The 25,657-nt window shown below is 38.0% G+C and overlaps 1 protein-coding gene across 1 annotated transcript in view; it reads left to right on the top strand.

Annotated features, from left to right (window-relative positions):
- The window catches only part of UHRF2 (ubiquitin like with PHD and ring finger domains 2), a 90,003-nt gene that overhangs the window by 28,059 nt on the left and 36,287 nt on the right, over positions 1–25,657 (top strand). The window contains exon 4 of the mRNA XM_029919354.1: positions 6,647–6,865. Coding sequence (XP_029775214.1) covers positions 6,647–6,865 — 219 coding nt within the window. The remainder of the gene's footprint in view (positions 1–6,646; positions 6,866–25,657) is intronic.

Genomic DNA, 25,657 nt, shown 5'->3' with positions numbered 1-25,657 from the left:
ACCCACTCCTAGCCAATCTTTAATCTAAACCAGGATCCTCAAGCACCACTGGATTATTTTGAAGCAAACCCCAAACCTTACCTCATCTCAGCCAGTAAATGACTTATAGATGGCCTTGTAGCTGTGGTGGGTGCACTGCCTACTTCAGAAAAAACGGGGGGGGGGGAGACGGAGGGGGGAACCCAACCAGCTGTAAGGAATGAGTGCAGTTATCTGATAACTTTTAGCAGCAGCACTTTAGATAGTCTGCCTCTGTGTTTGAGCCAAGACCACACTCTCCTGGCATCCTCCAACCAGTTAGTAAGTGTGGCCTGGCAGTTTCTGCTCACTATGGGACTATGTGGTCATTTTCTGTACAGGGCTCACCATTTGACTGGTCAAGACTTTGTCAGAGTTGTAGCACATGCTAATGCTTTTTTTGCCCAACTCTTCTTTCTTCTTTCAAAGTGATGGATCAACATGGTCTAAGGGCTTTTCCTATCTAGTCCAACTCTTTCTCCATATCATTTAAAGGTTCACCTTCATCTTAACATCTTAGGCATTCAACTGGCAAAACAACAGGATTATTTTTAAAGTGTTTAAGAAAAGAACTAACATCAGTCTCAGGCTGTTTTCCTTTAAAAGGTCTGTTTGTGTAGTGAACCTTTGGCTGGTGTTTGAGAAATTAGCTTTCGGGAGGATTCTCACTATTTCCTGACTTAAACTCACTGTGTCTAACCTGCAAACAGTATGGTTTATGCTAAACACCTGCTTCTGGGAGTCTGGAATTTTGGTATGTGCTAGAAATTGAGTGCTTATGTGAACAGCCCCTAATAAAAATCTTGAGTATTCTTTACTGCATATCCCTGGTAGATAATATTTCACATGTATTGTCAGAATTTGTTGCTGGAGGAATTAAGCACATTTTGTGTGACTCCACTGGAAGAGGATTCTGAGCTTATACTTGATTTCCTCTGATTTCACTACATGTGCCTTTTTTCCTTTGCTAATTTTGCTTTGTATCCTTCCACTGCAGTAAATCATAGACGTGGAAACAACCTTATGCTGTCCTGTGAAAAAGAGCCCTGTGAGTTTCCCTAGTAAATCACTGAACCTGGAGATAGTCTTGGGGACCCTAACAAGCCAACAAATCCCACATGCAATTTGTAATGATTCATCAATATCAAATGACCAGTCAATCGTCTGGTCTTTTCAAAAAAAATATTTATGTTGTCCAAATAAGTATCAAAACCAAGATCTACCCATTGCATTTAATTAGTAGGTTAAGTCTCAACCTACAGATTTCACCATTTTTCTCCCTTGCTAATTTATTTGTACAAGGCAAGTAACAGTTTATTCAGTTTTCAAAGTCTAGGCTTTCCTGATTACATCCCTGTAGTGGTTTTTAACTTTTCTTCTATTAATGTTAGTTTCCTGAAAGCTTATACTTCTATCTTAGAGGTTTGATTGGATTCAGATTCCTGATTTGATGAGACTAGTTGAGAGATGATGTTTACTTACCTTTTGTAAGATATGGGGAGGCACTTAATACCTGTTTCTTTCTCTTTTTTTAATGTTAAGATTTCGGTGTTGTCATCCTGATCCATTTATTGTGAAATTTGGTATTAGCTGTGAATGGTTCTGGAGCCATTAGTCTTTACCTATATCCATATTTTGTTGTCTTGCAAAAAGGATGACACCTATTTCTATTTTTCCCTCATTTACTAGCTATAATTCTTCCATAAAGAACTTCCTTTAACAAGCAGTAGTTCATATATAAAAGGATAAACTATTGATTCCTGAACTTTTTGAGTGTTAAGAGTAAGTTTTTTATCATCCTCGAGGTTGGTCAACAAGATTTTTACTTTTAAGTATCATTAGGAAATAGATGTCAACATGTGTTTTAAAGCTCTTGGTGCCCAAATTGTCCCAGCTCTGGCCTGGGGAGGCTTCGTTGGGTTGAATTTCACATAACAGTTCTTGAGGGCTTTTTGCAGTTAGGTACGGCAGGAGTCCCAAGCTCTTCTGTTTCCTGCACAGGCCTGGATTCAGCCATTTCTTCAAGGAGTCCTAGTTCTTTTTAAAGATTCTATTGAGAATGCATAGTCTGGGCTGCTCCATACTTGTTTAATCATGTTTTTTAGGTCTTCTGTTTGGACACATGTAGGAAATACCAAATATACCATAGGGTTATATTGATATTATTTCCAGTTAAATTTAAGGGTTATAATTTAATCTCTTTAATTTTCAATTTATTATTTTTTCTCTTGAAAAGCCTGGTTCCTAACAACACCATTGATTTGCTTTATCCTATTCATTATAGTTTCAGAATAGGCAGTAGTTATCATGCAAACAATATGATTACTGGAAAGTTGGTGCCTTTTTTTTTTTTTTTTCACTATTTGTCCTTAGGAAACAACCATATATGAGATGTGTACTGTTAATTTAGTGTTTTTAAAGTCAGTTGTAATGGTTCCTCCCTATATAAGCCACCATACTTTTAATTTTAAGGAATTTCTTGCCTTTTTTTATATTTTGCTTTTGTACTTGTGACAGACATTACATGGTCTACAGATAAATCTTCAGAACAAGATAATATGATTAGAAGTATCCATTCTGGTTTCTTCTATTTCTTACCTCTTTTTATAGTAACTGTGTTTATTAGTTTTGGTTTATCCTTCCGTTTGAAAATAGAAACATGTATACATATATACACTCACATCTATTTGTATATGTATACAAGTGTATTTTTATGTTTGTATTTCTACACACACTTATTAGGTATAAAGTAGCACACTGCATCTTCCTTTTTTTATAAGTTACTATATAGCTCTCTCTATATATTACTTCACTATAGCCAATTCTGTTCCTTTTTGTAGGAATATAATATTCCATTATGTAGTTGTACCATGTTATTTTCAAGTGGTTTTCTACTGTGGACATTTGATTGTTTCTAGTCCTGCTATTATGGATAGTACATATATAAATAACCTTGTGTATGTGTCCTTTTTTCTTTTTAGTTTGTTTTGAGAGAGTGTGAATGGGGGAGGGGCAGAGATAGAGGGGACAGAGGATCCAGAGCGGGCTCTGCACTGACAGCAGCAAGCCTAATGCGGGGCTCAAACTCAAAACATGAGATCATGACATGACCCAAAGTTAGACAGTCAACCGACTGAACCACCCAGGCCTCCCATGACTGTGTCCTTTCACAGAGATTTTTGTTGTTTATGTTTGGGATGATTCCTAGAAGTAGAATTCCTGGATCAAAAGGTAAACATAGGCAATTTTGCTGGTTATTGCTAAATTTATCTCTACAAGGGGACAATACTACTTTGTATTCCCGTCAGCAATGTTTGAGAGTATTTGTTTTCCCTCAACCTATGAACAGACCATTCCCAAACTTCACAAAATATTTTGAGTTATGATCATAAAGATAGCTATGTTGGGCACCTGGGTGGCTCAGTCGGTTAAGGGTCCAGCTTCTGACTTCAGCTCAGGTCATGATCTCATGGTTCGTGGGTTCGAGCCCTGCATTGGGCTTTGTGCTGACAGCTAGCTCAGAGCCTGGAGCCTGCTTCGGATTCTGTGTCTCCCTCTCTCTCTGACCCTCCCCTGCTTGTGCTGTCTCTGTCTCTCAAAAATAAAAACCATTAAAAAAAATTTTTTTTAAAGATAGCTGTGTTATCAGTAGTCTTAGAGAAATGCAGGTCTTCACTAAGGTACAATTACATTAAAGTAGCGTCAAAGGTGTAGCATAAGGAGGACTTATTAACTGAATAGTGGCATTATTAAGAGGAATCGGGGATAATTCCTGAGTTTCTGGGAATATGAGTAATTTGCTCTGGAGAATACCAAACATCAGATTATGGGATAGGAGAACTTGGATGCCTTGAATTTGAACTGCTTCCAAGACATCTGTTAGAAATGCAGTTGGATTGGGGCACCTGGGTGGCTCAGTTGGTGAGTATCTGACTTTGGCTCAGGTCATAATCTCACAGTTCATGGGTTTGAGCCCTGCATTGGTCTCTGTGCTGACTGCTAGCTCGGAGCCTGGAGCCTGCCTTGGATTCTGTGTCACTTTCTCTCTCTGCCTCTCTCCTATTCACGCTCCGTCTCTCTCAAAAATAAATAAGATGTCAAAAGAAAAAAGAAATGTAGTTGGATATATGAATCTGAAGAAAATGGGATTATAGTAGAGTTTATGTGTTCTCATTCTGTGTGTGTTAAGATGTCTGTAGATTAAGATGCCCAGGTAAAGAGTAATAATATTTGAGTGTTTGGCATGCTCTTGATTTTGGTAAGAGTAGTTTCATATGCCCCTTTCATGTTTGTGTTCATACATAGCATTGACTTAGCATCTCTTTGTGCCTGGAATTAGAAGATGTATACTTACTTCTCATAACTCACCTTCTGTAGACTAGTATATACATAGTATATGTACATATAATTCTATTATGAAATTGTGCAAATTTATTTCCATGGCAAACATAGCTTATATTCCCTTGCTCTGATGTATGGGATGATTTATTTTGCCTTCTGATAAACATGATTTTACATATAAATTTGAAACTTTGGTCAAGTTTTCTACCTTAAAATATTTCCTTTCTTGGTACCTATTTTTGATAAACTTAAGTGGAGAAATTTTTTGACTTTGAAATGTTTTCTTTGTATAAAACATACAGAAATACATGATAATGTCATGATGACAAAATATAATTTTCACAATACAGCTGAGAAAGGAATGGCCTCTGAAAGAATAGTTTTCTATTCTGTATGGTCTTGAGAATATTGAAGCAGGAAACAAGTTCACAAACTTAAAAATTAGAAAAGTCCTAAAAAAATCTAGTTTAACTTCATTTTACAGATTGGTTGTTTTTGTGACAGAATCATTGTGAAACAACATGAGTGTATAAACCCCAAGTGTAAGCGACATCTAAATTTAGATTTGACCATTAAAATTTTTTTTAATGTTTATTTTTGAGAGAGAGGCAGAGCTTGAACAGGGGAGGGGAGAGAGAGGAGGAGACAGCGAATCTGAAGCAGGCTCCAAGCTCTGAGCCGGCTGCACGGAGCCTGATGCGGGGCTCCAGCTCACAAATAGTGAGATCATGACCTGAGCCAGAGCCCGACACTTAACTGACTGAGCCACCCAGGTGCCCCAAGATTTGACCATTAAAAAATGGGGTTGAAATGGGAGAAGAGCAGAACTGTAGACCTGATTTTGTAATCATCAGTTTCTTTCTTTAGGATTATTTCTGTGGGATGACAATATCTTAACTGACATTCCCTTAACCTATTATGTTAAGCACTTTACAAGTCTTCTCATTTTGGTTCTCAAAACAATCACATGACATACAGTTACTTATCATTAAGCTACATTTTATATATGACAGAATTTTAGTAAGGGTACAGAATTTTCCCAAAGAGTCCCAATAGCAGGAAGCTAAAATGCGAATTTAACCCAGCCAGCGCAGACACCAGGAAGATAAAGGACTTAAAACCTTTTTCTATAAGTTGAAGGAAATCCATTACTTAGAAGAGAAGTGGTGGGGACATTTAGACCGTCAAATACTAAGTGGACAGAGTGTATGGGTTCCTTCATGGAATTTGGACATAGAATGAGTTCCAACACTTATGTTTGATCCAGTATCAAATATCTTCTCCTTCCTGGGTCAGAGCTTACCATTAGAAGCACAAAATCAAGATTCTGCTAGAATTATTTCACACAGTTTCACTTTCTGGTACAAGGTTTTTTTTTGTTGGTTTGTTTTTTGCCATTACTAGAACATGGCTACATGAAAGAACTAGATTTTTACCTCTCTCCTCTTGGAAAAATGGAAGCTATTGGAACGTACTAAGTTCATATTCTTATATGTGTAAAGCAAATGGCAGGTCTCGAACTGATTTCAAGTTCAGGAAGAGGTCAACATTTAGTCCAGTTAAAGTAACTTTAAAAAAATATTTATTTTTGAGAGAGAGAAAGACACACAGAGCATGGTGGTGGGGAGGAGGCAGAGAGAGAGGGAGACACAGAATCTAAAATAGGCTCCAAGTTCTGAGTTCTCAGCACACAGCCTGATGCAGGGCTTAAACTCATGAGCTGTGAGATTATAACCTGAATCAAATGCTTAACTGAGCCATCCAGGTGTCCACTATTAAAGTAATTAAGCTTAGATTAAGAAAATGGAGGGGTGCCTGGGTGGATCAGTCGGTTGAGCGTCCCGACTTCGGCTCAGGTCATGATCACTCACGGGTTCAAACCCCCCATCAGGCTCTGTGCTGACAGCTCAGAGCCTGGAGTCTGCTTCGGATTCTGTATCTCCCTCTCTCTCTCTGCCCCTTTCCTGCTCATGCTCTCTCTCTGTCTCTCTCTTTCTTTCTCTCTCTCTCTCTCTCTCTCTCTCAAAATAAATGTTAAAAAAAAGAAAATGCAGCAAGAAGAACTTGTATTTTTTTACCTTCCCCTACCCAAACCCCTCAAACTAGCAAAGAATGCCTTACTAAAATTTTAGGAAGAACTTTATTCTGGCAATTAAAATCATGAAAAAATGTCATTTATGTTAAATTAAGAATGATTCTATTTTATATATGTTACATATAGTTTTAGTCTTTGGTAGTAATCATAAGCAGCATTCTTTAAATGCTTCTTCTCTTTTTCTCTCCTCAGATATCCAGAAAGTGGTACTGTAGAAATAAATGTCAAGGATCTTCGACCACGAGCTAGAACTAATTTGAAATGGAATGAACTAAGTGTTGGTGATGTGGTAATGGTTAATTACTGTGTTGAAAATCCTGGTAACAGAGGATTTTGGTTTGATGCAGAAATTACTGCACTGAAGACTATCTCAAGAACCAAAAAAGAACTTCGTGTGAATATTATCTTAGGGTAAGATTCTGTACACTGATACCATTTAATTATTGAAGTAATCAGGGAATGTAATTCTTAGGTATTATGCACATGTTCCTTAGTAAAAAAGATGGAATCTATGAAAGATAAAAAGAATGGCCCTTGAATGTCTATCACTGCTTTAAGGTTGAGATATTATTTGAAAGCATCTTGAAATAACTGAGTATTATAGAAATCCTTGCTTGCCTCACAGAGGATCTATGTTGATGTAGTAGCAGTGAATATCAGCCTGATCAGCTATCTGCAGTACTTGTAAGACTAGCTGAAATTTTCCTTCATAGTAATTTTAAGTTTACAGATTTTAGCAAGCTTAATGAAGAGAATTCAAAATGTAAAATGTCACCCAAAATGCCAAATTACTTAATCACTATTTCCATCATTAATTCACTAATTTACTTTTTAAAAAGCCTCTTAAACTGTTTCTACTTCTTACAGTGTTTAAGTAAACAATCTTGTATTGCATATTTTGTGCTTTGCTTTTTTTGTAGAATGAATTCTTAGAAGTACAATTCTGTTGAGCACTGGAGATTCTAGAATGAGCCTGGTAGTTGTGTGTGTACATTTATATATGTGATCCTGTTTCATAGCAGCCACACGGATATAATATATATTGGGTAGATAATGCTTTATACGTTAAATATAATGGATATGTTGATTCTTATAACCAATCTGAGGTTAAGCATTTGCTTATCATTCTTAATACAAAGTAGGAGTCTGTAAACTACAGCCTATTGGCTACCTGATTTTAGGAAAATAGTTCTTGGGATGCCTCTCCATTTATACATTATCTGTGGCTGTTTTTGTATTCAAAAACATTGTTCAATGGTTGCAATGGATACCATTATAGTAATGTGTAGAGAAAATATCTAAGACTCCCTGGCTTGTAAAATCTAAAATACTTCCTGACTGTTCATGAAAAAAGTTTGCTGACTCCTACAATAAAAGAAAAACAATGTTGTGAGGTGCTGATAATAGCTTATACTTTAGATAACTGCTACAAACATAGTGTGATTCTGTTGTCAGGTAAAGATGTAACTCACAGACTTGCAAGCAGCTTGAAATTTTGATTAAGGATACAAATCATGAAGAAAAGGAAAAGGCATCTACATAAATTGGTTTTATAGGGAACCTTATAATGTACTTACGTGCAAGAAGTCCAAAGCAGCATGTATACGTAATAGGAGGTAACAGTACTCTGAGCATAGAGTTTAAAAAAATAAATAGCTCACTATTTAAAAATTTTTCCCTGAGTGATTCTGAAGTCCAGTTAGAGTGGAGCACCCTGGCTTTAGGGACTAGAACTACAATTGAGTGGAAATTATAGATAGGCAAACAATTAGAATAATTCTGTGATGCCTCTCCCAACAGTAAACACGCTGTCCCATAATGCATTTTGTTTTGTCATTTAAGTTTTTACTAGATGAGTGTGGTATGTGGTATGTGGCTTGTGAATAGGATTTTCTCCCCCTTTTTAAAAGTCTTTTCTCTTTACTGGAAAGAGTGGATATTATCAATAATCAGAATGAAGGTATAAATGTATTCTGATGTTGATAGTTTGGGGCTGTCACAAACTCAACTGTTGTGACATTATCCCTGTGTTCTGATACTTCTGTACATTAGTTTCTGTAGGGCACATCTTGTCTAGAAGTAGAATTGCTGAATTGTAGAACCTGTATGTCTTTAATAGATGGGACCAAATATTTAAGTAGCTGTTTCACATTGTATTTCTACAGCAGTATTAGAGGTCTCATTGCTCTGCATTCTTATCCACACTTAATCTTGTCAGACTTGAATTTTTGCCAATCAGATGGAAGTATAATACAGTAGTATGTCATTATGGTTTTGATTTCCATTTTCTTGACTACTAAGGAGATTGATAACCTTATGTTTATTGGCAATTTAGATATCTTTTGTGAGGACCCTGTTCCAAACATTAATGTTTTTTTGTTAGCAGGTAGTCTGTTATTAGGTAGTTTGTATTACTGATTTTCTGTATTACTAATTTTTTAGGAGTTCTAATTAGGGGGACTTGACCGTTTTAGTTATGTGTAGAGAAAATATGTTCACTTTTATAGCTTTTTTTCATGTTTTGAATAACATTCTTAACCTTAAGTTGAGATTATCAAAAAAATTTCCCCTGATGCTTATGCATGCTGTGTCTTAATATACCTTTCTGGGGTTTGGGAGGGGTTTGGGGGAATGGGTGAACGTGGTCAAAAGGTGCAGACTTACAATTCCAGGGATGTTACATATAGCGTGGTGACTATAGTTAACAATATTGTATTGTTTATTTGAAAGTTACTGAGAGTAGATCTCAGAGGTTTTCACTACAAAGAAAAAATTATAACTATCTGAGGTGATGGAAGTTAACTTTTTGTGGTAATCATCTGTCAGTATATCAAATCATTATGTTGTATACTTACACAGTATGTATCAGTTATATCTCAATAAAACATGAAGTTGGCAGGGGAGAAATTTTTTCTACCCAGAATGCATTATTGTTTATTTTTTTAATAGTTTATTGTCAAATTGGTTTCCATATAACACCCAGTGCTCTTCCCCATGTGTCCTCCATTACTTCCCCCTCCTCCTCCCCCTTCAACCCTTGGTTCGTTTTCAGTATTCAATAGTCTCTCATGTTTTGCTCACCTCTCTCTCCCCAACTCTTTCCCCCTTCCTCTCCCCATGGTCCTCCATTAAGTTTCTCTGTTAGACCTATGAGTGCAAACATATGGTATCTGTCCTTCTCCGCCCAACTTATTTCGCTTAGTATGACACCCTAGAGGTACATCCACTTTGCTACAAATGGCCAGATTTTGTTCTTTCTCATTGCCATGTAATACTCCATTGTGTGTATATATAATATATATATATAAAACACATCTTCTTTATAGTGGTGTCTCTGGCACCTTGTATTCTTTGCAACATTTCCCTCATAGAGTCCCTCTTAGGATTTCTTTTAGGGCTGGTTTGGTGGTCATGAATTCTCTCAAGTTTTGTTTATTTGGGAACATCTTTATCTCTCCTTCTATTTTGAATGACAGGCTTGCTAGATAAAGGATTCTTGGCTGCATGCTTTTTCTGTTCATCACATTGAAGTTTTCCTGCCATTCCTTTGTGGCCTGCCAAGTTTCATTAGATAGGTCTGTAACCACTCTGATAGGTTTTCCTTTGTACGTGAGGGCCCTTTTATCCCTAGCTGCTTTCAGAATTCTCTCCTTATCTTTATATTTTGCCAGTTTTACTATGATATGTCGTGCCGAAGGTCGATTGAAACTACGTCTTGAGGGGATTCTTTGTGCCTCTTGAATTTGAATGTCTATTTCTTTCCCCAGATTTGGGAAATACTCAGTTATAATTTGGTCTAGTATCCCTTCAGGACCTTTCTCTCTGTCTTCTTCTTCCGGCATTCCTATGATACGGATGTTGTTCCATTTGATTCTATCACTCAGGTCTTGAATTCTCCTTTCCTGCTCCTGGATCAATTTCTCTCTCTTTTTTGCAGCTTCTGCTTTTGCTATATCTTCTAATTCACCTATTTTTCTCTCTAGTCAGTTCTTGAGGTGGCTGCCTCCATTTTATTATTGACCTCATCGATAGCCGTTTTAAACTCATCACACCTATTTTTGAAGTGCCTAGTCATTGTCTCCGTTGCTTCTATGATGCTTTCTTCAACCCCAGTGGTTAGTTTTATGACAGGTTTTTAAATTCTTGATCTGGTATGTTGTCTAGCTCTGCTATGAGCAGTTCTGTGGCTGGGACTTCTTCCTGGAGGTTCTTCTGGGGAGAATTCCTTCTTACTGTCATTTTGGCTAGTTTTCTGTCCCTTGTCAGTTTTAAAAAGCTCGTTGTGCACTGTGCACCTGTTGATATTGATCTATTAAAGGAAGCTTATTGACTGTCCAGGGCCTCTTGTTTCAGGAAATATTCTTTTAATGGTGTCTCTCAGTTTCTCTTGTTGTGCCTTTGAATATTTTATTTCCCTACTCAGTGATACTTGGGACTGGCCGTCATGTGCACTTGGGCTTGTTTCTTGGGGCAGCCTCAGGCATCTTGAGGTTGTCTTCTTTCTGGAGTCTGTATTTTCTCCTTCAACTCTTGCAGATGAGAGTAATGTCCTATTAATTCGATAGATGGGGCAGACACAGTTTACAGAGCTCCCTTCCTCTCTGCCATCTTGGCTCCTCACCCCTAAATGCTACATATACCACATCTTCTTGATCCATTCATCAGGTGATGGACATTAGGCTCATTCCATGATTAGGCTATTGTTGACAGTGCTTCAATGAAAATTGGGCTACATGTGCCCCTATGTGTCACCACGTCTGTATTGCTTGGATAAATCCCTAGCAGTGCTGTTGCTGGATCATAGGGGAGTTGTATGAATAGTGTTTAGAGGAACCTCTACACTGCTTTCCAGAGGGGCTGCACCAGTTTACATTCCCACCAACAAGTTTAGGAGGGTGCCCGTCTCTCCACACCCTCGCCAGCATCTATAGTCTCTTGATTTGTTGATTTTAGGCACTCTGACTGGTGTGAGGTGGTATCTCAGTGTGGTTTTGATTTGTATTTCCCTGATGAGTGATGCTGAGCATCATTTCATGTGCCTGTAGGCCATCTGGATGTCCTCTTTGGAGAAGTATCTGTTGATGTCTTCTGTCCATTTCTTCACTGGGTTATTTGTTTTTTGGGTGTGGAGTTTGGTGAGTTCCTTGTAGATTTTGGATACTAGCCCTTTATCTGATATGTCATTTGCAACTATCTTTTCCCATTCTGTCGGTTGCCCATTCGTTTTCTTGATTGTATTCTTTGCAGTACAGAAGTTTTTTATCTTGATGAGGTCCCAAGAGTCCATTTTTGCTTTCATTTCCCTTGCCTTTGGGGAAGTGTCGAGTAGGAAATTGCTGTGGTTGAGATCAAGGAGGTTTTTTCCTACTTTCTCCTTCAGGGTTTTGAGGGTTTCCTGTCTCACATCGGGTCCTTCAGCCATTTTGAGTTAATTTTTGTGTATGGTGTAAGAAAGTGGTCTAGTTTCATTCTTCTGCATGTTGCTGTCCAGTTCTCCCAGCACCACCTACTAAAGAGCAGTCTTTTTTCCATCGGATATTCTTTCCTGCTTTGTCAAAAATTAATTGGCCGTACATTTGTGGGCCCAGTTCTGGGTTCTCTATTCTATTCCATTGGTCTATGTGTCTGTTTTTGTGCCAATACCATACTGTCTTGATGATGACAGATTTGTAGTAGAGGCCACAGTCTGGGATTGTGATGCCTCCCATGTTGGTTTTCTTCTTCAATATGACTTTGGCTATTTGGAGTCATGTGGTTCCATATGAATTTGAGGATAGTTTGTTCTAGCTTTGAGAAGAATGTTGGTGCAATTTTGATGGGGATTGCATTGAATGTGTAGATTGCTTTGGGTAGTAATGACATTTTCACAATGTTTATTCTTCTGATCCATGAACAGGGAATGTTTTTCCATTTCCTGGTGTCTTCTTCGATCTCTTTCATAAGTTTTCTATAGTTTTCGTCATATAGGTCTTTTACATCCTTGGTTGGGTTTACTCCTAGGTATTTTATGGTTTTTCATGCAATCGTGAACAGGATCAGTTTCTTGATTTCTCTTTCGACTGCTTCATTTTTGGTGTATAGGAATGCAACCGATTTCTGTACATGGATTTTGTACCCTGCAACTCTACTGAATTCATTGATCAGTTCTAGAAGGCTTCTGGTGGAGTCTGCCAGGTTTTCCACGTAGAGTATCATGTCATCTATGAAAAGTGAAAGTTTGACTTCTTCTTTGCCAATTCTGATGCCTTTTATTTCCTTTTGTTGTGTGACTGCTGATGCTAGGACTTCCAGCACTATGTTAAACAACAGTGGTGAGAGTGGACGCCCCTGTCATGTTCCTGATCTTGGGGAAAGCTCTCAGTGTTTCCCTATTGAGGATGATATTAGCTGTGGGCTTTTCATAAACTGCTTTTATAATGTTTAGGTAAGTTCCTTCTATTCTGACATTCTCAAGGGTTTTTATTAAGAAAGGGTGCTGTATTTTATCAAATGCTTTTTTGCATCTATTGACAGGATCATATGGTTTTTATCCTTTCTTTTGTTAATGTGATGGATCACATTGATGGATTTGTGGATATTGAACCATCCCTGTAACCCAGGAATGAATCTCACTTGATCATGATGGATAATTCTTTTTATATGCTTTTGAATTCGATTTGCTAGTATCTTGTTGAGTATTTTTGCATCTCTTTCATTAAGGATCTGTAGTTCTCTTTTTCTGCTGGGTCTCTGTCTGGTTTAGGTATCAAGACGATGCTGGCTTCGTAGAAAGAGTTTGAATGTTTTCTTTCTGTTTTTATTTTTTGGAATAGTTTGAGAAGAATGGGTATGAGCTCTGCTTTAAATGTCTGGTAGAATTCCCCTGGGAAGCCATCTGGCCCTGGGCTCTTATTCATTAGGCATTTTTGATAACAGATTCTATTCACTGGTTATCGGACCCTTCTATCTCTTCCTGTTTGAATTTTGGCAGTGCATGTGCATTTAGGAATTTGTCCATTTCTTCTAGGTTGTCCAGTTTGTTGGCATATATTTTTTCATAGTAATCTCTGATGATTGCTTGTATTTCTAAGGGATTGGTTGTAATAGATACTTTTGCATTCATGATTTTGTTTATCGGGGTGCTCTTTTCTTTTTGAGGAGCCTGTCTAAAGGTTTATCAGGGACGCCTGCGTGGCTCAGTTGGCTAAGCCTCCGACTTTGGCTCAGGTCAGATCTCACATTTGTGGGTTCGAGCCCCGCATCAGACTCTGTGCTGACAGCTAGCTCAGAGCCTGGAGCCTGCTTCTGGTTCTGTGTCTCTATCACTCTCTGCCCCTCCCCCTCTCATGCTCTGTCTCTCTCTCTCCATCAAAAATAAATAAAACATTTAAAAAATTTTAAAAAACAAATAAAATAAAATAAAGGTTTATCAGTTTTGATTACTTTTTCCAGGAACCAACTCTTGGTTTCATTGATCTGCTTGACTGTTTTATTTTGGATTCTATATTGTTTATTTCTGCTCTGATCTTTATTAGTTCTTCCGCTAGGTTTGGGGTGCTCTTGCTGCTTCCCTTCTAGTTCCAGGGTTTATGTATTTGGGAGCTCCTGAATTTGTCACATAGATGTGTATAATTGTTAGCTCTTCCTGATGGAGAAACCCTGTAGTTATTATATAATGCCCTTCTTCATCTCTTGTTACTGTTTTACTTTAAAGTCCAGTTTGTCCTCTATAAGTATGGCTACTCCACCTTTCTTTTGGCTTCCAGTCGCATGATAGATATTTCCCCACCCCTTTACTTTCTACCTGACGGTATCTTCAGGTCAAAAATGAGTCTCTTGTAAACAGCAAATTGATGGACTTTGTTTTTTATCCATTCTGCTACCCTGTGTCGTTTGGTTGGAGCATTCAGTCCATTTACATTCAGTGTTATTATTGAAAAATGTGGGTTTAGAGTCATTGTGCTCCCCCTAGAATTCATGTTTATAGTGGTGTCTCAGGAACCTTGTATTCTTTGCAACATTTCCCTCATAGAGTCCCTCTTAGGATTTCTTGTAGGGCTGGTTTGGTGGTCATGAATTCTCTCAATTTTTGTTTATTTGGGAACACCTTTATCTCTCCTTCTATTTTGAAAGACAGGCTTGCTAGATAAAGGATTCTTGGCTGTATGTCTTTTCTGTTCATCACATTGAAAATTTCCTGCCATACTTTTGTGGCCTGCCAAGTTTCATTAGATAGGTCTGTAACCACTCTGATAGGTTTCCCTTTGTACGTGAGGGCCCTTTTCTCCCTAGCTGCTTTCAGAATTCTCTCTTTATCTTTATATTTTGCCAGTTTTACTATGATATGTTGTGCCGAAGGTCGATTCAAACTACGTCTTGAGGGGGTTCTTTGTGCCTCTTGAATTTGAATGTCTCTTTCTTTCCCCAGATTTGGGAAATAACTCAGTTATAATTTGGTCTAGTATCCCTTCAGGATCTCTCTCTCTCTCTCTCTCTTCCTCTTCCGGCATTCCTATGATAGGGATGTTGTTCTGTTTGATTCTATCACTCAAGTCTTGATCTCCTTTCCTGCTCCTTGATGAATTTCTTTTTTTTTCAGCATCCTCTTTTGATATAACTATATCTTCTAATTCACCTATTCTTCTCTCTGCCTTGTCAGTCCTTGAGGTGGCTGCCTCCATTTAGTTATTCACCTAATTTCTAGCCTTTTTAAACTCATCACACCAATATTCAAAGTTCCTAGTCATTGTCTCAGTTTCTTCTTTGATGCATTCTTCAATCCCAGCGATTAATATTATGACAGGGTATTAAAATTCTTGATCCGGTATGTTGTCTAGATCTGCCATGAGCAGTTCTGTGGCTGGGACTTCTTCCTGGAGGTTCTTCTGGGGAGAGTTCCTTCGTTTTGTCATTTTTGCTAGTTTTCTGTCTCTTGTCAGCTTTAAAAAGCATGTTGTGCACTGTGCACCTGTTGATATTGCTCTGTTAAAGGAAGCTTATTGACTGTCCCGGGCCTGGCATTTCAGGAATATTCTTTTAATGATGTCTCTCAGTTTCTCCTGTAGTGCCTTTGAATATTTTATTTCCCTACTCAGTGATACATGGGACTGGCTGTCATGCGCACTTTGTCTTTTTTTTGTGGTAGCGCTAAGAAGGAAAACAGACCAACAAACACAGAGCGTACAGAAGCACACAAATGCACAGACCAATCAAACAAGCAAATTAAAAGGGGGAAAGGAATGAAAGACAGTGGAGAGGAAAGAGAGGAAGACACAAAAAGAAAAAATAGATAAAGGGGGTCAGAGGCAATGAAGGACAATGGACAGTCTAAAAGTGTATAGCCAGTTGATGGTAGAGATATGGATGAGATACAGGAGAATATATTTGGATTGCAAGAAAAAGAGGGAGAAAGGAAAATAAGGACTAAATTTTTAAAAAAATTTTTATAAAGGTAATAATAAAAAAAGTACAAAAAACAAACAAAAAAAAGAAAAAAGAAGAAAAAAAGGAAAAGAAAAGCAGCAGCTCCTCGTTGTGCATAGGTGTGGTTTGGTGTAGTAGGTGCCCAGGGCTGCTCTCAGAGGCTCCACCTTGGTGGCTGCAGTGAGTAGAATGGATTCAAGCCAAGCTCCACTGGAACTCTGCCCTATAGGCCACTCTAATGAGTCTGATATCCTTGTGCTGCAGCTGAGGCAAGTTGTATTTTCCAGGCCGCCTTGGTTTAAAGTCCTAGTCCATGCACTTTTATGCTACCACAGATGAGATGTACTTGCTTTGGTGGCTGTCTTCTTAGAGGGAGGGATCAGTTTCACTTCCCTCAGGGCAGGATTCGCTCCACCCCTGCCTGAGGTGAGGTGTGCTGCCTAAGGTAAGGTGTGCAGCAGGAGGTGTAGTGCATGCCCTCACAGACACTGTTGCCTACTCCCAGCACCCAGTATGGATAGCAGTAGTCTAGGGGGAGGGAGCAGTTTTCTAGGCCTTGGCTGGATTTGTGCTGCTGTTGGTCGAGGCACCAGGCCCTGCTGGAAATGAGCTGGGAGCTCCTGCAGCAGAACCCTGAGCCCTGGCCTCCACTGCCCCCAACTCCCTGCAGGGATCACATAGGGGAGGGGGCTATTTTTTCCCTGTTGGCACCCGGGATTTGGGATTCGCACGGCCAATGCTGCAGGTGAGATGTGCCAGAGAAATGAGGTGCGTGCTCCAGTCCTCGATCAAAGTGAGCGCCCCTGTGGCCGCTACCTCAGCCACCAACTCCCCGCTGGCATGGCCACAGGGCTGGAAGCTGTTCTTTTCCTTGTGCCACCCAGGTTCGGGATTTGGGCTACCCAGCAGTTATATATGGAGTGAGAGTTTCTCTCTTTGAGCGCGGTTAAACGTTCTTCATCTCTTCCCCAGAGGCAGTGCTATGAGCGTGTTCAGTTTCTTTTTCTCTTCCCTCTGTTGGGCTGGGGCTCCCACCTGCCCTGCCTGTCTCGGCTGGCCCGTTTTCCAGTCTCCCCAGTTCACATTCACTCACTCAGGTATCTTCGAGGTTGTCTTCTTTCTGGAGTCTGTATTTTTTCCTTTTGCTCTTGCAGATGAGAGTAATGTCCTTCTCAGTTGATAGATGGGGCAGACAAAGTTTACAGAGCTCTGTATTTGGGTACTCCTGTATTTGGTGCATAGATATTTATAATTGTTAGCTCTTTCTGATGGAGAGACCTTGTAATTATTATATAATGTTTTTCTTCATCTTTTATTACTGCATTTACTTTAAAGTCCAGTTTGTCCTATATAAGTATGGCTACTTCAGCTTTCTTCTTCCAGTCGCATGATAGACATTTCTCCATCCCTTTACTTTCATTCAGAAGGTATCTTCATTATAAAATGAGTCTCTTGTAAAGAGCAAATAGATGGATTTGGGTTTTGGTTTTTTTTTTTTTTTTTTTGGTTTGCTTTTTTTTTTTAATCCATTCTGCTGCTCTTTGTCGTTTGGTTGGAGCATTCAGTCCATTTACATTCAGTGTTATTACTGAAAAATATGGGTTTAGATTCATTGTGTTCTCCGTAGAATTCATGTTTGTATTGATGTCTATGGTACCTTATATTCTTTGCAACATTTCCCTCATAGAGTCCCTCTTAGGGTTTCTTATAGGACTTTTTTGGTGGTCATGAATTCTCTCCATTTTTGTTTTTTTGGGGACATCTTTCTCCTATTTTGAATGATAGGCTCACTGGATAAAGGATTCTTGGCTGCATATTTTTTTTGTTCATCACATTGAAGATTTCTTGCCATTCCTTCCTGGCCTGCAAAGATTTATTAGATAGGTCTGTAGCCACTCTGATGGGTTTCTCTTGAATGTTAGGGGCCCTTTTATCCTTAGCTGCTTTCAGAATTCTCTCTTTATCTTTATATTTTGCCAGTTTCACTATGATATGTTGTGCCGAAGGTCAATTCAAATTATTTCTTTAGGGGGTTCTTTGTTCCTCTTGAATATGAATGTTTATTTCCACAGATTCAGGAAATTCTGTTATAATTTGGTCTGGTACCTCTTCAGGACCTCTCTCTCTTCCTCTTCAGGAATACCTATGCTATGGATATTGTTCCTTTTGATTTTTATCACTCAGGTTGGAAATTTCTCTTTTTTTGTTCCTGGATCAATATCTTTTTTTCTGAGCTGCCTCTTTTGCTATAACTATGTCTTCTAATTCACCTATTCTCTTCTCTGCCTCTTCAGTCCTTGAGGTGTCTGCCTCCATTTTATTATTCACCTCATTTATAGCGTTTTTTAAACTCCTCACATCTCTTTTGAAAGTCCCTAGTGTTTGTATACATAGCTTCTCTTACGCTTTTTTCAAGCCCAGCGATTAATTTTATGACAATTGTTCTTAATTGTTGTTCAGTTATGTTGTTTCGATCTACCTTGAGCAGTTTGTGGCTGTGACTTCTTCCTGGAGGTTCTTCAGGGGAGAGTTCCTTCGTAATGTCATTTTTGCTAGTTTTCTGTCTCTTGTCAGTTTTAAAAGCTTGTTGTGCACTGTGCATCTGTTAGTATTGCTCTCTTAAAGAAGGCTTATTGACTGCCCTGAGGCTGTCGTATCAGGAAAGTTTCTTTTACTGGTGTCTCTCAGTTTTTCTTGTTGTGCCTTTGATTATTTTATTTCCCTACTCAGCGATATTTGGGACTATCATGTGTACTTTAATTTGTTTCTTGAGGTAGCCCTGAAAAGGAAAACAGACAAACAAGCACACAGGAACAGAAGCATGCAAATTCATAGACAAATCAAACAAACAAATTAACCAGGTGAAAGGGAGAAAAGAAAAGGAAGGGAGAGGAAAGAGATTAAAAGAAGAAAAAGAAAAATATAAAGGGGAGTAGAGATAACAAATGACAATGGACAGTCTAAAAGCTTATAACCAGTCGAGGGGAGAGAAGGATCAGATAAGGGAGAATATATCTGGATGGCAAGAACAAAAGAGGGAGAAAGGAAATAGGAAAATAGTAAAAAATTAAAAAACAAGTAAAAAAGGTAATAATAAAAAATAAGTACAAAAAAAAGCAGCAGCTCCCCCTAGTGGACAGGGGTGATTTGGTGTAGGTAGGTCTTGCGGGCTGCTCTTGGAGACCCTGCCTTGGTGGTTGTGGAGTGTAGAATGGTCACAACCAATCCTCGCTGAAATTAAGCACTGCAGGCCACTCTAGTGAGTCTGATCTCCTTGTCCCACAGCTGAGCCAAGCTGTATTTTTCAGGCCTGCCTCGCTTCAGAATCCTAGTCCATGCACTTTTATGCTACCACAGATGAGATGTACTTGCTTTGGTGGCTGGCTTCTTATCCAGGATCTTGTAGAGGTGGGAGCAGTTTCTCTCGGCACCAACTAGGATTTGCTCCACCACTGCTGGTGGCAAGATGCGCTGCAGGAGGCGAAGTGCGCGGTGCTGCCAACTCCCTGCTGGGATCATGTAGGTGTGGGGGCTGTTTTTCCCTCTGCCATTGGGATTCGCGCTGCAAATGTAGTGAGAGTTTATCTCTCTGTCCCGGGTTAACAGTTCTTTATCTCTTCCTTAGAGACAGTTCTATGAGTGTGTTCAGTTTCTCTTTCTCTTCCCTTTGTCTCTCAGGGGTTCCATGTGCTTTCCCTGTGTTGGGCTGGAGCTCCCACCTCCCCTGCCCGTCTCAGACTGGACCGTTTTCCAATCTGCGCAGTTCGCCCTCACTCACTCAGGCATCTTTGAGGTTGTCTTCTTTCTGGAGACTGTATTTTCTCCTTCCACTCTTGCAGATGAGAGTAATGTCCTTCTCAGTTCGATAAATGGGGCGGACAAAGTTTACGGAGTGCCCTTCCTCTCTGCCATCTTGGCTCCCCCCCTAGCTTTTTCAGTCTTTAAAGGTGCACCTTACAGTTGTGCCTCTCCTTTGCCGTGGTTAAATGGGATTGTATAAGAATAATACCATACTGTTTACCTTGAGAATAATTAAAGGAATCTAATAAAGTAGTCTGACAGGGATCTTGGGTGAAGAGATGTCTGCATTATTATTTTAAAAAGCTTTGTGGTTTTGTCTTTCTTTAGCAGATCTTTAATTCATTTGAACTAGGTTTTTTGTAGAGTGTGAGGGTTTAATTTATCTTTATATATGGATAGTTATTATTCCTAGCATTGTTTATTAAAAAGCCCATTTTGGGGGACACCTGGATGGCTCAGTCTGTAGGATGTCTGACTTCAGTTCAGGTCATGATCTTGCAGTTCACGAGTTCAAGCCCCGTGTTGGGACTGTACTGGCATCTCAGAGACTGGAGACTGCTTCAGATTCTGTCTCCCTTTCTCTCCCCCTCTCCCACTCTATCTTTGTCTCTCAAAATATGAATAAACATTTAAAGAAAAAATTAAGGAGTGCCTGAGTGGCTCAGTCGTTTGGGCATTCAACTTTGGCTCAGGTCATGATTTCATGGTTTGTGAGTTTGGGCCCCACGTTGGGCTCTGTGCTGACATCTCTGAGTCTGGACCCTGCCTCAAATTCTGTGACTCCCTCTCTCTCTCTGCCCCTCCTCTGCTCACTCTTACTCTCAAAATAAACATTAAAAACTTTTTTATTTAAAAAAATAAACACATTTTTGAGGAGGAGAGGGTAAAAAAAAAAAAAAAGCCCAATTTCCTCTCATTGATTTTCAATAGCCCCTCCTATCAAGTGACTATATTTGATGCATCTATTTGATGTCTGTTATGTATCATGGGTCTATGCTGTGTGTCCTGTTATCATTTCCACACTTTAATGATATGACCCAACAGGGCTTCCTTCCTTGCTCTTCAGTAGTTTTCTATCTTTTTAGGTCTGTGTGCTTTTATTTGAATTTTCCAAATCATCTTGGTAATTTCAACATAAAAACCATTGGGGATTTAATATGTGTTGTGTTGACTCTAATTCATGAATGTGCTTGTTCTCCATTTATTTAGGTTTTTAATGTGTTTTTTCTCGTGTTTTTGTTAGGTTGAATCATATAAAGTGTTTTTGTAGGTTCAGAATAATTGAACGTTGGCAATTAATATGATAGATCCTGATTTAATGCCCTCCAGAGATCTGATCTTATCAGGGTCTGTTATCCTTATTTAACTTCAGGTACTACTTGTTATTCCTGTAAATGCTATTTTTATTTCATTTTCCTTTAATACTGGTATAAAGTAACCTTTGGTCATGGATCTAGTAGCCCTACTAGATTTACTAGTTTTAATTTACATGTAGATTTTGGGGGGAATTTTTTATTATAACTATCATCTATGAATTATGACATTTTATCTTAGGATTTCTTTTATTCACCATCTGTCTGTTAGTATTTTGTTGAAAGGAAGTGATGATAGCAGGCATCCTTTTTCTCCTTTATCTCTATGAAAAAAAACTTCAAAATTTCACCAATAACTATAGTATTAGACATAAGTATTTTGTGGATATGCTGTCCTGGATTTGCTTTGACAATACTTTGTGTGGGATTTTTGCATTGTGTTAATGAGTAAAATTTGCACGTTAGTTTTCCTAACTGTCCTCAACAAATTATTCAGATTTTATAAAATAATGAGAATATTCTTTTTCTGTCTTATGGTGGAGTTTTGTTTCCTTTTCTTGAATGTATGGCAGCGCTTCTCAGTAAAGCTTTTTTTTTTGTGAGAAGGATTTTTATAATTGGTTAATTTCTATAAGGATTATAGGTCAATCCAGATTTTCTGTTTCTTAAAATAGAATTTTATTTTTTAAGAACTTGATTTTATCTAAATTTTATTTAAACTTCAGCTTTGAAAGTTTCTATTGTATTGAAGGTGCAAAGGAAGAAATAAATAAAGGACATGATTTTTAATATGCCTTGGTTATTTGTTAAGGGAACTTGGAGTTAAAGTTCATGCTTGTTTCTATTTTTTATCTGTGACTACCAAAAAGTAAATATGCTTAAACTGTCTACTAATCAAATTGTATTTTTAACTTATAGTTTTCTGTTTCTATTTTAGCTTTGAAGAAAATTCAGAACAAAAGGTTAGGAGTTTAAATCCATTCTTCAAAATACTTTGTTAGTTACTATTGTGATGCACATTATATTTAATACCACATGAAGTTATTAGTTTAGATATTTATTTATAAGTGGAATATGAGGGGGACCTGGGTGGCTCAGCCAGTTTACGTGTCCGACTCTTGGTTTTGGCTCAGGTCATGATCTCAGGGTTTGTAAGATTTTGCCCAGAATTCAGGCTTGGGTGCTGACAGCACTGAGCCTGCTTGGAATTCTTTCTCTCCCTTCACCCTGCCCCCTTCCCTTACCCCTCCCCCACTTATTGCACACACTGTCTCAAATTTTTTTTTTTTTTAACAATAAAAGCTTAGCATTTAAAGAAAAAAAGTAAAGAAAACGTAGAATAAATTTTCTTTAGATAAAATCCTTTAAAGCTATAACTAAGCTATGGATGCACTTTATTTTCAATGTCCTTTTTGTAGGGCTTATTACTTACTAAATTTTATCCAACTCATTTATCATCACATCTTTTTAGTGATATTCTTATTTATTATTGTACCATTATTACTACAATTTTGGTGTCCATATCAAGTTATAAATCAAAGTTTACTGTATTTTAACCATATTTGCCGCCTTGTGGTGCTTAATCCTATAAACATGCTTCTGCTTCAGAGCCTTTGCTATTTGCTGTTCCTCTGCCTTGTCTGCTCCACACAGTTACTTATTTGGCTTGTTCTGTGTCTTGTCTTGGTTCTTTGTTCAGACATCCCTTCAAAAGAAGCCTTTCTTGTTGTATACAATTATATATGTATATGCAAGGCATAGATTACTTGAATTGTTTCCTTACTCTTTCTTTGTAGTATTGATTATCACCTGAGATTTATGTTTCTTGCTCTACTTGTAGTAGTTTCCTGTTGTTGCTGCAACAAATTCACAAATGTAATGGCTTAAATAGTAAAACCTACCATTTCACAGTTCTGTAAGTCAGAAGTCTTATATGGATTTCACTGGACTGAAAGTGTCAGCAGAGATGCGTCTCTTTTTGGTGACTCTAAAGGACAAACTGTTTCCTTGCCTTGTCCAGATGTTAGAGGCCTCCCAAACCCTTGGCCCATGGCCTATTTCCTTCCTTTTTAACATTGGGTATCTCTGACTCACTGTCCCTCTTCTACTTTTAAGTGCCCTGGACTGATTATCTTGGGCCTACCTGGTTAATCCTTTTTCAAAGCCATTAACTTAATGATGTCTACAAAGTCCCTTTTGCTATGTAGCGTAATATTCATGTGTTCCCATACTTAGCACATAGATATCTTTGGCACCATTATTCTGCCTGTCAGACCACGGAAATGTTAATGCCTTGACTTTTGTTGGCTGCTCTGTGCCAGGCCCTGTTCTAGGCACTAGTTATAATGAGTATTCAGTAAATAGATTATTTCACAGAATTGGAGATGACCAGGTTTTTTATTTTAACATCTCAAATTAAGATTTTGAAATTGCTATCAGATGGAAGTTGGGTTCTTTAAGAGATTGAGTTTGCTTCTGCTAGGCATCTTGGAGTGCCATCTAATTTAAAATTAAATTCTTTGCTTGAGCTTCTTTAGACCACACAAGTAGTATGAATTTGTATTTGCAAATCTGTATGAATTTTACCTTCTAGTTCAGTTCCTGAGATGCTTTTTCTCCTTATACTCACTGATAACATTGAAATAGTCATGTTTATTTTCTGTTCCTATACGTGCAAGGTGGTTATTTACCATTTATCTTAAACTGTGAGAAGAGCTGTTTGGTGTCCTAGCTTTATGTCCTTCTCAAACATCTCATCTCAGATTTTTTCTTTTTTATGATTTCATAAAATAGTGTGCTTATAGTTGTTGTCTTCCACTTAGAGTCCTAACTTTGGGGGTTCTTCTTAGACTACTCCATTGCGGGCCAAGTTCTTTCTTGGTAGTACATAAAATAATGCATTTGATAATTGTTGGCTTATTAGAGTCAGTGAAGTATGTTATTTCTTGAAGGAATATTCATGTTTTGGTTGTGATTTATGGCTTCATCAGTTCTGTGCAAAGGAATGGGTATGGTAAGCCTTCAACTGAAATGATAGATAAATGAAAAAATGATTCTAGTTTTGCACCTGTTTTTGTGATATTTATTGAAGCATCTAATGAAGTACATGAAAGGTTTCTGTTTCCAGGTAGGGTGGAATAGCTGGCAGTAGATTAGCATTCACCTAAAACAACTAGAAGAGCCAGTTCAAATAACATTATCACCTGTTATGTTAATGACAGCAGAGAGGAAAGAACTATCAGAGCCTGTGACTTTGGAATGGGAAGGATTTTAGAAGGCAGTTGGTTTTTGTAGTTGCTTTTTGCCTGGGAACTCTTGCTAAGTATGGATGTAGAGCAGAGCTAGTTGAAAGCAGCTGGGGGCAGGGTGGAGCCCAAGCTTTTGGCAGATGTTTGGGATGTTTCAAGTATATGGCCTGTTTTCCTCACATGACTTTTGCTAAATACTGGGGTTTTGCTGGGCAAGAGGCTAAAAAAGTAAAAAGCACAATGGAATTTTTAGTATTCTTAGAAGGCAAACAGATTTTGGGATTTGGTTGAAATGGTCCCACAGAGTATACAAAGGCTCTTAGTTGAAAACTGGATGGCTAATACAAATATGTAGACTAAATCTTGGAAACAAGCCTTGCCTCAGCATAGTTGCTGAATAAAATGTTAAATCACCACAGTGTCTCCCCAGCACAAGGAAATTTATCTGAAGCCTCCTCTAATGTTTTTTACTTATATTGTTGAATTCTTTGGTTTGGTTTGATAACATCTTTATCTTGGCTTCATTTTTTATAATGTTTTCATTAGAACTGCATTTCTAAGTTGAGAATTTTTTATCTGTTTTCAAATGCTGTTCCATTGTGAGCTTACATTGTTTCTGATAGAAATGTGGCTCATATTCCTTTTGTTTTTATCTTTAGTTTTCAACAGCATTATTGCAATATGCCATTGTATTTTCTGTATTTTTATCTTGCCATGAAACCAAAAGTATGCTACCAAAAGACAGGGCTGCATAATCAAAAACCAGAAAAAAACCCAACAATAAAAATGGACCCATAGGTGACATTGATAAATCAAGTTATCAGACAGGATTTTAGAATAATTACAATTAATATGCTCAAGAAAATAGATGAAGATGGAGAATTTTAACTGAGAATTGGAATCTATAAAAAAAAATCACATGGAATCTATAAAATAATTATGCTAGAACTGAAAAATACAGTATTTGAAACTAAGAGTTCATTAAGTTGGCTTAATAGCAAAAGATAGGAATAGTGATAAGCAAGTCAGTGAAAAATATCAAAACTAAAACATGGAAAAAAATTAGGAGAAACGACACAGAAAAGACTGCCAGACACATGGGACCTGGCGAAAGCTTTGCATTACATCTATTTATAGTTTCCAAAGAAGAGAAAGGTGAAAAAACAATATTTGAAAACCTAATAAGTAGAATTTTAAAAAATGAGGGAAGATAGCCAGGATTGAAGCCCTGTGAACACTAACTAGGACAAATATAAATGAAACTCGGAGGCATATTGCACTAATACTGCTGAAAACTAAAGATAAAAATGAGTATGAGCTGAATTTTCATCAGAAACCATGTAAGCTAAAACACAATGGAACAACATATGAAAACACTGATAAAAAATGTTAGAAATACATTTCTAATGAAAATAAATTACAAAAAATTTAACAAGACA

This window comes from Suricata suricatta, chromosome 13 (assembly GCF_006229205.1).
Source record: "Suricata suricatta isolate VVHF042 chromosome 13, meerkat_22Aug2017_6uvM2_HiC, whole genome shotgun sequence".
In the NCBI taxonomy this organism is placed as follows: Eukaryota; Metazoa; Chordata; class Mammalia; order Carnivora; family Herpestidae; genus Suricata; species Suricata suricatta.
The sequence above is the reverse complement of the archived record's forward strand: the minus strand, read 5'-3'. Positions and strand labels throughout refer to the sequence as shown.